At 34.2% G+C, this 12,831-nt stretch overlaps 1 protein-coding gene and 1 long non-coding RNA gene across 3 annotated transcripts; one reads left to right on the top strand and one right to left on the bottom strand.

The window, feature by feature from the left end:
• Positions 1–972: 972 nt before the first annotated feature.
• LOC146729691 (uncharacterized) lies at positions 973–5,090 on the bottom strand. 2 transcript variants are annotated; one of them, XM_085494984.1, is made up of 4 exons: positions 4,568–5,090; positions 2,956–3,091; positions 2,474–2,529; positions 973–1,677 (listed from the first exon to the last, which is right to left on the bottom strand). In XM_085494984.1, the coding sequence occupies exons 1-4, from the start codon at positions 4,691–4,693 to the stop codon at positions 1,246–1,248; spliced, it is 750 nt and encodes a 249-aa protein (XP_085351110.1). In that variant the 5' UTR covers positions 4,694–5,090; the 3' UTR covers positions 973–1,245. The 2 variants fall into 2 exon arrangements, with proteins under 2 accessions (XP_085351110.1, XP_085351111.1); XM_085494985.1 differs by having other exon boundaries at positions 1,566–1,677; positions 2,474–2,501; positions 4,568–5,044.
• A 38-nt stretch (positions 5,091–5,128) lies between these two features.
• Positions 5,129–8,622, top strand: LOC146729690 (uncharacterized). Its single transcript, XR_014928042.1, has 6 exons — positions 5,129–5,591; positions 5,956–6,171; positions 6,447–6,505; positions 6,869–6,961; positions 7,423–7,535; positions 7,799–8,622. It is a non-coding gene; the product is annotated as an uncharacterized LOC146729690 (long non-coding RNA).
• The last annotated feature ends 4,209 nt before the right edge of the window (positions 8,623–12,831 follow it).

Below are 12,831 nucleotides of genomic sequence, written 5' to 3'. Positions count from 1 at the left end.
GTTTAGGGGATGTAACATTGCTTTGTTATTAGACGGGCACAGTCTGGACGAATATTTTTTTTTTAATTTAAAATTAAGAAAAAAAAATAGCGAAATGGAGGTGTTACCGCAAAATCCCCTTTAACCGCGAAATTTTGCAAAATTATTTTTTCCATTATCATTTAAATGAAAAAAGTCATCACAGCTGGGCCAGTCTACTTTGTCATGAATGCTTCTAACAAACATTGCATTGTAAGATACTTTCATGAATGGAATGGGGGGGCATTGTGCAGCAGAAAACATTTTAATTTCAAGTTAAAATGAACCAAATCAAGTTTTTTGGCACAAACTCAATGGTTGGTAGAACCTTTTGTGTTGAAGTTCAAGATGCATATTGACCAGTGCTGTATACGTGTACAATGCAAAATTAAGAAAAAAAAATAGCGAAATGGAGGTGTTACCGCAAAATCCCCTTTAACCGCGAAATTTTGCAAAATTATTTTTTCCATTATCATTTAAATGAAAAAAGTCATCACAGCTGGGCCAGTCTACTTTGTCATGAATGCTTCTAACAAACATTGCATTGTAAGATACTTTCATGAATGGAATGGGGGGGCATTGTGCAGCAGAAAACATTTTAATTTCAAGTTAAAATGAACCAAATCAAGTTTTTTGGCACAAACTCAATGGTTGGTAGAACCTTTTGTGTTGAAGTTCAAGATGCATATTGACCAGTGCTGTATACGTGTACAATGCAAACACTTAAAATCAACACAAATTCACAACATTTTCATTTAAAAAATTATTTTGAAACACAGAATACATCATAATTATTTAAAAAGTTACATCTCTGGTAAAGGTGGACCTCAAACATTTCGCCAAATATTAATAAAAATACAAACTGGCAGGTTTACCATAGCAATAAAGCACATGCAGTACCTTATTCAATCAAATGGGAAGTGTATATCAAAAAATAACACCTGAAACATGGTACTCTGTTAAACAAAATGATTTATTAAGAACACATTTTAAAGCACATGAACAGAAAAAAAAATTGCATATTAGAAGCGTATTACCAATAGAAGCATATGTAAATAATTTCAGTGAGACTGCTGGCATGGGTGATTATAATCCAAGGTAAACTTTTAAAAATCACATTCTGAGTGAACATTGCTTTTGACGTGACCGATGTTGATGTTGTGGAAAGGCAACATGCTGGCACTTTAATGAAACTTTCTTTCTGTTAAACTTGGTTTTAAAACAATCCTAAAATAAATAAACACTATGGCATTTAGCACATACCACATATTGCTTGAATGCGTCTCTGTCAAGTCCCAGAAATTTCCTAATAGTGAACAATGTGCCTGGTAAAATTTTTACAAACTTTGTCAGCGCATCAATGTTAAAGATCGTAGCTATTGTCAGTAGCAGATGTTTGATGAATGCCACAAGGCACTGAATACCTCTATCAGAAACAACATAGGTTTTTTGCCATGAAAGAATATACAATAATATTGCAGTCATCAAATGAGAATGATCCGTTTGTGTTGTATCAGCATGTTGATTGTCAGGCACATTGTTGTTGAACTGCATGGCTTCCTTGATGTCAGCCTCATCTACCCAGACCTCTTGTACATTTTCTTTATTGATTGATGGCCCAATTCCTGATGACTGACATCTATCATAATTACTTGATCTCTATAAAATAAAATTACACTGTTAATGAGCATTGGGGAGAAGTATACACTTTTCAACAAGCTGTGATCATGTCAACAAATCTATTGGTTAAGTGGACAAGCGTTTACAATGCACAGTCCCTGTGCTCTTCTGTTCTGTATTTAATGACCTGAGACACTTTCTTATTGTGTACTTTTTCAACATTGGGTATAAAATGACACCTAACCAATGGAGGATTAGTAGTTGGCACACTTTCATTTTTCAAAAAAAAAAAAAACATAGCTTGGTATGATTGTCCATGTCATAGGAAAACTTGAGAAGAAAATAAATAAAAAAAAAAAATTCAAAATGTGTCCCTTATCAATAAATTATATTGATCTAATAATGATCAAAATCTTTGATTTCATAAATAAAGTTTAACTGATTGAGCTTGCGTTTTTAAAAGTATGACTGTGTGCCATTTATTTCACCCACCTAGGCAGTGTGCCATTTTATTTGCAGTTGTAAACAGCTCTCAGACTGGTAAAGTTCTGTCATTGTGTTTTGGGGAGCATTTGGGTTACTCAATCATGGAAAATGTTGACATGAATGGCTTTGAATATAAATACCTTGATTAAACATGATAATTATGAATAGTAATTGCATACGTATATCACAATTTTGTTGTGAGAAAAACTGGTGTAACGGTTTGCAAATGTGACAGTAGAAAAGCTTACATGACTGAACAGTGACAATCACTTAAATACTAAACAAAGGCCAGGAAACCATCTACCCTGTGCTGCAAGATGTAGCCACACCTCAATAATCATAGACTTACTTCATTGCTATCTTTCTTTTCTTCAGAGCTAGAATATACATCAAATTCACTGTGATCTTCCTCAACATCAGTGATTAAACAGGAAATGATGCCATAAAATATAAATGAGTACAATATCTATAAGGATTATTTTATCTGATGAAACATTGATCAATACATGTCTTTCACTTGCCCCATTTCACATAAATTTTAGTATCATATGACATCCATATTGGAGGCCAGACTGAATTTCCTCCATACATTCAACATGCAACAACTTTTCAGACTGTAAAACAATTTTGTCATACACCAAATACTTACAGCAGCACAGTGTCAAAGAGTGCAAAAATACAATGCCATAGACACAAAAGATAGTTTGAGTGTCTTTAGCATGGCAGACTTCCTGTTTAACCATACAGGCCTAATGACCTCCATACTGAAATTCTATACTGTAGAGTCTTTATTTGGGACTGAATTTTTATCAATAAGTTAAATCATCTCACCATTGTTCTTAACATTGTTCATCTGATTCCTGTAATGACTGGTTATGGGCATCTTTTGGTAAAATTTGGACAGCAACAGCATCACTGCCATCAGGCACATGAACTGGATGTACTTCAACTTCATGTAAAGCTGCAACTAAATAAAATACTAAACTTATTGCAAAAAACTAAGAATTATGAGTTGAATAAAAGAAACATTCAATTAATTTATACTAAATTTTGTGATTTAACTTTATCATGATAATCCTGTTTACATATCATTAAAATAAATTATTTTTATTTGTAATTCTGTTTTAATGTGTTCGATGGGACAACAGTGTATAGCATGTAATTACTTCGAAATAATATGGAATACAATGACTTATTTTCTTTTTATATTTGACTAAGAACAAAAAAATAGATCTGTTTCTGGTCGTCAGTTCAAAAGGCCGCTCTCGAAAGTTTTTTTTTTTAATTTGAAAAAAAGAAAAAAAAAAGTTAAGTATGCTTGTCGTTGATGGCACTGTATCTTGTTCATGCATGTACAGATTGAATTTCTTGATTTCTCTCTATAGTGTCTGTGTTAGCGTATGACAAGTCAGTTTCATCCAGTTTTGTTTCTAAAACTCAATTTTAAAAAAAAAGGGAAAAAAAAACGTATTACCGCATTGTTTTTTAAGAAACTTCGGACCAGAAACAGATCTATTTTTTTTTTGGCCTAATAATTTTTACCACAAACAGATTTTATGTCTTTTTTTTACATTATAAGGTATGAAGACCCTTCATTTTGTTCACATCAATATTTTAGCTGAAATTCTAATGTCAGTACACATCCAGCTTTAAAGTGGTATTCTACTCCTTGTTTTTATCGATATCGCATTTACAGCCCAGAAATGTGTCCCATTTGTCAAAAAACACTGCATGTTAATGACAAAACTTTCGCCACCTTGCGACACTCAAAACATGCCCATAGAACATGTTTGATTTCATTTTAAATATATATGCACAATCTAGATTTTCAAAATAAATTCAGACAACAAAAAGTGCTCATGAGCCACAATGTTATATTTTTATTACCCCTATGTCACCAGCAAAGATTTGTGATACAAAGACAAATCTTTGCTATAAGAACCATTGGTAAAAAGTTCTAAAACACTATCAGTGCTATTTTATACCCTAGTTTTTCTTTTGAAACTGTATGGTTAACCCACGTTTTCTGCACAGAAATAAATATACACTGACTCAGTGAACAAAATACTGAGATTTGGACAAATTTTAGGTTTTATTAGTGTTGAGCAGCCTTTAAACTTAAAATCAAGCAAATTTATTAGCAAAATTTTTTTTATTTGTAAGTTTTGTGTATCTTGAAGATGACAGTGCCATATGATCATATCCCACTTTGTGTTTATCTATAAGACATTGTTATTATCAGCCACATAGACATTGTTGGTGTGGTATTGACCCCCCTCCCTCCCACAAAGAAAAAAAAATTATTGTAAAGCAATACAATGCCATTTGCCTACTAACACCGTCTGCTAAGGACTTTATAATTTCTGTCTGTGTAGACATTTAAATCTTGCATATCATACTGGTGTTCCTGATGGAAAACATAACAGTGCAAAAGCATGCTTACCTGTTTCGACTTCAATCTGTTTTCCATCATCATCATCAGCCCAGTAACCGTAAGGTTCGAAATAAGTACGCTTGTGGTTGTAAAACGAGGACTTTCCCATCCATCTAAAACAGTGGCCGCATTCATATAAGCGTTGTTTTGACAGTAGTTCTGACATGCTAATTTCGACGTGCTTCAGCAATACTAACTAAATTATAATAATGCTTGAAACTTCGCAGACAACGGAAAAGTGATTCACATACAGTATGGTATATTTTATGGGACAATAATCGTGAAACAAGAATAACTTTTGTCATTGTCAAGTGTGACAAGACACATTGTTGACCTCACTGGCATAGAAAGGCCCTCTAGACCGGCCTGTATTCTTACTTAAGTCGAGGTAAACTTGATGTCTTCAGCTTTTATTGAAACAAATGCACATCAAGGATTGAAAATTAATTTTTACATGCGATATTTGCATATTGTGGATTTACAAAAAAAGAATTAGGCACACGTTTTAATGATACAGCTAGGTAGTCACAGCAGCGCCACCATACGACAACCTTTCGTGTACACAAACTAGTGAAGGGTCAGTCAGTCTATGTTTGTCATTGCATCCGTGCTGACGTGAACAGTCTTCTTCAACTTTACACCCGAAGTTCAACATCCTAACATGAATTCAAGAAGACGTCTAAATGCTAATGAAGCATTCAACAACATTATGGAAGAAAACGCTTCATCAAGTTTTGCCGAATCTGATTTCAATAGTAGTACTCCGTTTTACCCGGCTAGTTGAGTTCAGCCATCATGGTTCAGCCTCAGGAGCCTCATGCTCAACAAACGACCTGATACCCCACTCTATACCTAGATGCACAGACAGCCCAGCCACCAAGATGGTCAACGCCAAGACAGTCACCCTCATCATCCACTTTATTCGACCTAAATGCACAGACAACCCAGCCACCAAGATGGTCAACGCCAAGACAGCCACTTCAACAACAGAATTCAAATACTGTGGGGTATGCACAAGATAGTCAGACTGCAGGTAATTGTTCAGTTTTATATGTGAGTTAATTTCGATCAATCGCATTTGTACCTTTCTAGTTATTTGTGGCGCCGATCCTGGATCTAAGATTAAATATATAACGTTTAATTTTTCCTACAGTGTTGGTGTATTTATCTGATATATTTGCTATGTTAGTAGCCTTTCCTATATTTCGTTTATGTATGGGCATAGACACTCAAAGCATTGTTTTTTCAGCATATCCTGTGTACCATATGGTGTGGATCCTGATTAAAAGTCAAGTACACAATAGTTTCAAACAATAGGCTTCTTCACAGGATGTACTCTCTCTTTTGTTTAGAACTTTAACACACATTAACAAATTTGCATATATGCTTCTTTACAGACTTTCAAGTTATATATGAGAATTTTAATTCTCTCCAGGAAACTTGCAGCAACATGTCATCACAGCAAGAAGATTTGAAAGACTGCATATTGTCTAGATTAAAAAATCTGGAAAAAAAAGTTGAAGATTCTATACTACAACAACCGCAGCAACGGCAACAACAATGTCAGACAGTCAACAAAAAAACAAAAAATTAGAACACCATCAGAGCTTTCGGTAAGTGTTGCTTAAACATTTACACATGCTACAAACCAATCCGATGCTGTATTGAATTATTTTGCAAATATGTGTAGTTTAATGAAGGACGTGGGGAGAATTGGGGTTTGTGAAACAAATTTAGAAATTAAAATGAATATTTATTTAAGCTCTGCATGACACTGATTTGTCAATTTCATTTACCTTTAAGATTTAGTATAACCATAGACCCTTTTAGAGGGTCTATGGTATAACCAACTGCTGTAATTGATCTTGTTTTCTGTGTTTTTTTATAGATGAGAATCAAGCAATTATGTGCACATAATCAGAGTTTGGCATTTGATGTTATTGCTGGGTGAGTTCACAAACATAATATTTTAGTCTGTAACATGCCACACATATAAACACAAACTGAAAAGAAACAGTTGTGAACCACTGTGTGTGATTAAAACCCCAAAAGGGCAACCAAATTAAGAAATATTAATTTTTTTTTATGTAAAACTTTGTAGCAATACTGTTTGATCGATAATTTTGCATACATCATTACATGTGCAATTAAAGAAGTTGACAAGATGACTCAACAGGTTCATGTGTATCATATTATGTTCGTCCATGTACTTTATAATAGATTATTATAGGGTCTATGGTTTGTCATCGTTAGGTAATTTTATCTTTTTTATCAGCATTAGTTTATTCAGTTTTTGTTTTTTGTTAATAGTTGGAATGCTGAACACAATACAGATAAGAGAAAAGATTATGGACCAATTAAGATTAAAGTTTGACGACAAATATTCAGAAAATGAGTATCAATGTAAGTAAAAATTTAATTATCAGTTACTGCTTTGCTTATTGTTGACAATTGTACCTGTAACTCAAGAAGTGAACCATATGGTTATTGCTTTGTGGTTTTCATTGATGTTCCAATAGTTGATTCCTATCGGGAACACTTTATTCATATTAATTATTCGTTATTGATTTGTTTAATCTTCACTTTGAGTCACAGTACTGTTGTATTTCTTTGAAATTACATGTATCCCTATGGCAAACTAACACAACCTTGACTGTTTCATGCAAATCCTGTCTTCTATTGTGATACCCAACCACAATTTCATGTGTTTCAATGTGCTATCAAAGAGACATGACTTGTTTAAATTTTTGATGAATTTTAATGAGTTATGAAGTAACTTGAATATATTACTATTGAAGAATACTATTCAACTCATTCTATATTAGTTGCATTGTAGTACTGTTGCTTTATCAATTTCTTTCTAGTCGCTATACAAAGAGCTTATGAAAATAAGAGGATACATGCTAGAGAAGGACAAAACCCAGGATTAAAAAACAAAAATAAGATGGCGAAGCGTCTAAACACACTACGCTGGCAGGTATGTTCTGATAAATTATAAATATATTGTTAGAATATACAATAAATTTGTGTACTCCAACACTCAATAATTTATCACATTAATTTATTGTGATTTAACTATTTCACCATAATCAGCAGTTATATATTTGTTTTCATGTAATAATAACATTTTGCTGATTATCGGTAATACAATTACAATTGTATTTTTGTTGACTACTTGACACTTTACTATAAGTTGTAATTGTTACATTAGTATTTATGTCATCGAATGTTTTCTTACAGACAATGCAGAGACGCACGAGTCTTAGAGAATGAAGAGGAGAGAGCCATGTGGAAAGAAGTGGACCCTGAATTGATGTCCGGTGAAGAGGACCAGGAGGATCAAATCACCAAGATGGAGAGCTGCTCCAAAAAATGAGCTCATCTCTTCACTAGATCGTCGTCTTCATGACAAAGGCATAATGAAAAGATTGGTTACAAAAAAGACTCCGCTCAACAGCGTTTACAGAAAGGCAAAAACCAGCAAAAAAATATCCAACCAGCTGTGTGTGTTGATAATTTTTTTTTGAGGAATGGGGTTTCCTCATGTGTTTAATTTTGATAGTGTTGCTTTTTAACTATATGTGGGGGAGTGTTTTCATTTTTTTTTACATTTGAGACACTGACATGTTACCATTTACAAGTTTTAATGGATGTTTCACATTTATTTATTATTTCATTGGGGGGCATTATTTTATAGTATTTACATTTGAGGGACGTGTTATTCTATAATTTACAAGTTTAAAGGATTTTTCACATTTACGGGGGGGGGGGTAATTTTTCACATTTAATTTTTACATAGGGAAGGGGGTCGAGTTTTTTTATTTCTTATTGTTTTTACATGTGTGGGAGGATTGTATGTTATTATTTACAAGTTTTAAGAAATTCTTTCACATTTATTGTTATTTTTTGAGGGGGGGATTCACACACATTCAATTTTGATAGAGGGGTGGGGTCTTATTTATTAACATTTATGGAGTATTTTTTGCAAAGGTTTCAAACATTTATGTGTTTACACATTTTCATTGTTTTGTGATGAGTACTAATAAATCATAATGTATTTTCTATATTAAGGTATATATAGATTTGTGTGTGTATGCTGAATGTATGTATCTATGTATGAGACTGCTGGCCACTGTTCCCATGAGTTACAAGGAATAACCCCACTATCATTGCTCCAGCTAATAATTTTAAATGACTGTATCTGGATTCTGTTTTCTTCATAAAGTTCTCTAAAGAAGATAACAATGTCCTCACCATTCTTACTTCAGAATGCATGCGCCAATCATGTGGGCATATGAATACCTTTCACAGAATTCTTTGTGTAAAAACTAAACTCCTCAGGTTCAGCACCTCTGCCGAATACGCCCATGGTTCAAATATCTTTTCCCAGAAACCATGAATGAAGTAGCCCTCTATAAAAGTGATACAGCAGCTACCATTACTACATCAACCAATATTTTATATAAATACTTCCCTGTATTTTTGTAATTTCACAAAAATACAGATCTTGAATTTGGTTGTATTTATACAAATCAATGTGAATGCATTCCATGTATTTTTGTGATTCCACGAAAATAGTGTTTGAATTAAGCTGGTTTTGTATAAATGCATGAAAATACAAATCTTGAATTTGGTTGTATTTATACAAAGCAATGTGAATGCATTCCATGTATTTTTGTGATTCCACGAAAATACCGGGTTTGAATTAAGCTGGTTTCGTATAAATGCATGAAAATACAGATCTTGAATTGGGTTGTCTTTATACGTATCAATGTGAATGCATTCCATGTATTTTTGTGATTCCACGAAAATACAGTGTTTGAATTAAGCTGGTTTTGTATAAATGCATGAAAATACAGATCTCGAATCGGGTTGTATTTATACAAATCAATGTGAATGCATTCCATGTATTAAGCTGCTCACGTATGAATCCAGGAAGATAAGTCCCTGTATTAATCTGTATCTATACACTAAATTAATACATGAATAATAAACTTCCTGTATCAACATTTATTCACAGAAAATACAACACTGATGCAGGTAAATACAGGAATGCATTTACTGTGAATGCAGGTCAATAAAGGAAGTGTATTATCCCTGTATTAAATGAGTGCAAATACACGTGAAGACAGCCTGTATTCACACTGTATTTACATGAATAAAATGTTACATTTCCCTGTATTCTCATTGATTTTCTGATAATACAGGCTAATCTACTGATCAATACAATCTGTATTTTCGCAATTTCACGTAGTGATTACCAACGCCAAATGAACAACATTTTAACCGGTAATGAAGATTCATTCAATCCACGGCTAACAAGTTACATCACAAGCGAAGTTGTAGCGTGCGGCTCAGCGACGACCGCTGTCGACGAAAGTCATCCCGTCAGTGGAGTACCACAATAGCATGGCATGTTTGCCAATGCAAAATTCTGTGGAGAAACTTTTAACTTCAACATAAATTTGTGTCAACCCAGGGTCAACCCTTCACCATTGTATTCAAACGAATCACGTGGTGTGCCGTTCTTCTTCAAATCCGACATTCAATCAATAGGGGAGTTTCAGTTAAAAAAAAACATCGCAAATCATGCAAATTCAACATTTTCAAACCAGTATACTAAAACAGAAATGCTAAGTAATGCAAAAGAAGGATATATGTTACTTTTCAGTATACACATCTCTGTTGATACTATTCCTCACATATTCTACCCCCAATTATTCCTGGGTAAAATGGACTAGCCTCTTTCTTGTTGACATTCAGAGTAAAGTCACGTGACAGGCTGTTAAAATTGGCTGTTGCATACACTATCCGCCATGATATGCTGTGATTTCATCTCGTTGTGATATTCTTTCGTCTTGTTGTGTGGTTCGTTTGTCATGTTGTCTTGTGGTACACTGTGTTATGATGTCTATTCGTCTCGTTATGTGGTGGTGCATTCATCATGTTGTGCTGTGAGTCGTAAAATGAAATACGGCAATGAATATTTTGCGACGCCGTATACCGTCCTGCGCATGACATAATAATTCTCTCATTTCGCGCGGTCTTTTGAAGCAGACATCGTTAAATCAAGCATGGAAGCCATACTGTATGACCTCGAGTTATGTTCAATACTACACAATTTCCAGGCAGAAAAGATAGATCCGCAAATAGTATCTGGCATGACTGACGCGGAACTTATGAGGCTTGGGGTCTCTACAATTGGCGATCGCGTTCGATTGCGTGAACGGTTCAAGGTTGTTGACCACGACTCGCCATCAACAAGTGGAACTCCAGCCGCGAACAAACAATTTATTAACTCATAACAACCTACTGAAGGAGGTTAAAGGTTACAACAACAACAAAAATTACAGATAAAAATTAATCAAATTACAATGGCAAATAGTTTAAAGACAACCAGAAACAGGCTAAATTGAAGTTAGTAACGGAAATATATAATAAAGTAAAATGAAACACCAAAAAAAAAACTATAAACTGAATATAAAAACAAAAACCCAATGAATAGGTTTAAAAAAAAAAGTTAATGACTAAGTAGGTGCTGCTGTCTAATAGCAAAGCTGTATTTCAGATATTGTGCCAGAACGTACGTCGCGAAAGATACCGTCTTTTCAGCCCAGGCAGATCTAGCCGACAGATTGGTGATCGTCGACCCACGAAAGGGGCGAAACAAACTCGAACGTGGACAATGAACTTTATATGTTTGTCCGACTGCCATGCGCACAGAATCCCCAATACGACAGAAAGAGGGGTACTTTCCAAGGCTGGGCTTGGACTCAAAAAGATTAGTTTTTACGCAGATGACGACGAAGATGAAGTTATGAAAAAAATAACAGCAGAATATCCGCAACTCCAAGGATGTGGTGGATTTGAAATAATGAAATAATGCACTACATAATATGATAAATGCACCACATAACAAGGTAAATGCATTACATAACAATGTAAATGCACTACACAACATGGTAAATGCACCACATAGCATGGTAAATGCACTACACAAAAAGGTAAATGCACTACACAATATGGTAAATGCACTACACAACAATGTAAATGCACTACATAACATGGTAAATGCACTACACAACAAGGTAAATGCACTACACAACATCGTAAATGCACTACATAACATGGTAAATGCACCACATAACATGGTAAATGCACTACATAACATGGTAAATGCACTACACAACACGGTAAATGCACTACATAACGTGGTGAATGCACTACACAACATGGTAAATGCACCACATAATATGGTAAATGCACCACACAACATGGTAAATGCACTACACAACATAATATTATACGACTTAAGATAGCTGTGGCGTATCCTTTCCCAACTGACAGAGACTGCAAAGAGGGTCAATAACATTAAGAGCTTTCATTTTATACAGATCATCAGTAACTGTAGTATACAAAATTCAGTGAAAAAATTCAAATTTGAAGACTCTTGCTTTGTCAATTGAACACTTGAATGGGAGCCAATAAAACTTAGAGAGATCTGTTATTGACAAATTGAAACCCCTCAACAGATACCCTGACTCAGTTGGGAGAAATGCTACCTCTGATATTACTAATAAATTCATCTTTCATAAATACTGGATATAAATCTACGACCCCCCATAAACTCGTCATTTTTCCATAAATCAGACAGATAGCATATACCTATATTATGAATTTCTGTAATGTATACAGATTTCACATTGATCAAAATATTTTTATTATTCCAGATAATAGACTCAATAGCGGAGTTCATAGAGTTAAGATTTGTAAATCCAATCCAAGCGTTAAATGCTTCACAGTAAAACTCAGACACGTTAATGGGTAGTAACCGAGGATCAAAATTGCAATGATATAAAAAGTTGCCCCAACTTTTTCTATCCTTTTCCTCAAGAAATCTGTCCATGAATGTATTACAGAATTATCAAAATACCCTTTCATCCATGATATACGGCAAGAGTTAAGTAAAGCTAACATATCCGGAGCTCTCAAGCCGCCATATTTTACATCAACCATCAATACTTTACGTGCAATTTTATCTCTTCTATACCAGATAAAATTAAATATTTTGATATTGAGCTCGTTTTAAATACCTTTGGCACTCTTGTCATCCGCATAAGATATACAAATTTATAGAAACAGCCAAGCTCTTAGCTATCATAATCTTGCCCAAAGTAGTAAGCTCCCGTTGACGCCAAAAAAAGTGTAGTTTCTAGGTTTTCTATAGGTTTAGCGTAGTTCAAACTGGTAGCCCACTCTTTATTGTAAGAGAC

This window comes from Saccoglossus kowalevskii, chromosome 21, assembly GCF_978046115.1.
Source record: "Saccoglossus kowalevskii chromosome 21, keSacKowa6.1, whole genome shotgun sequence".
In the NCBI taxonomy this organism is placed as follows: domain Eukaryota; kingdom Metazoa; phylum Hemichordata; class Enteropneusta; family Harrimaniidae; genus Saccoglossus; species Saccoglossus kowalevskii.
This window is presented reverse-complemented; position numbering and strand designations above follow the sequence as displayed.

What these genes read in the sequence shown, in the direction of transcription:
- LOC146729691 (XM_085494984.1), bottom strand. Translation starts at nt 4,693, where the DNA reads ATGAATGCGGCCACTGTTTTAGATGGATGGGAAAGTCCTCGTTTTACA. An exon ending in GAACAATGTTAAGAACAATG is followed by an intron (nt 2,530 to 2,955) that starts GTGAGATGATTT and finishes ATGTTGAGGAAG; the next exon opens with ATCACAGTGAATTTGATGTA. An exon ending in AAAAGAAAGATAGCAATGAA is followed by an intron (nt 1,678 to 2,473) that starts GTAAGTCTATGA and finishes TTTATTTTATAG; the next exon opens with AGATCAAGTAATTATGATAG.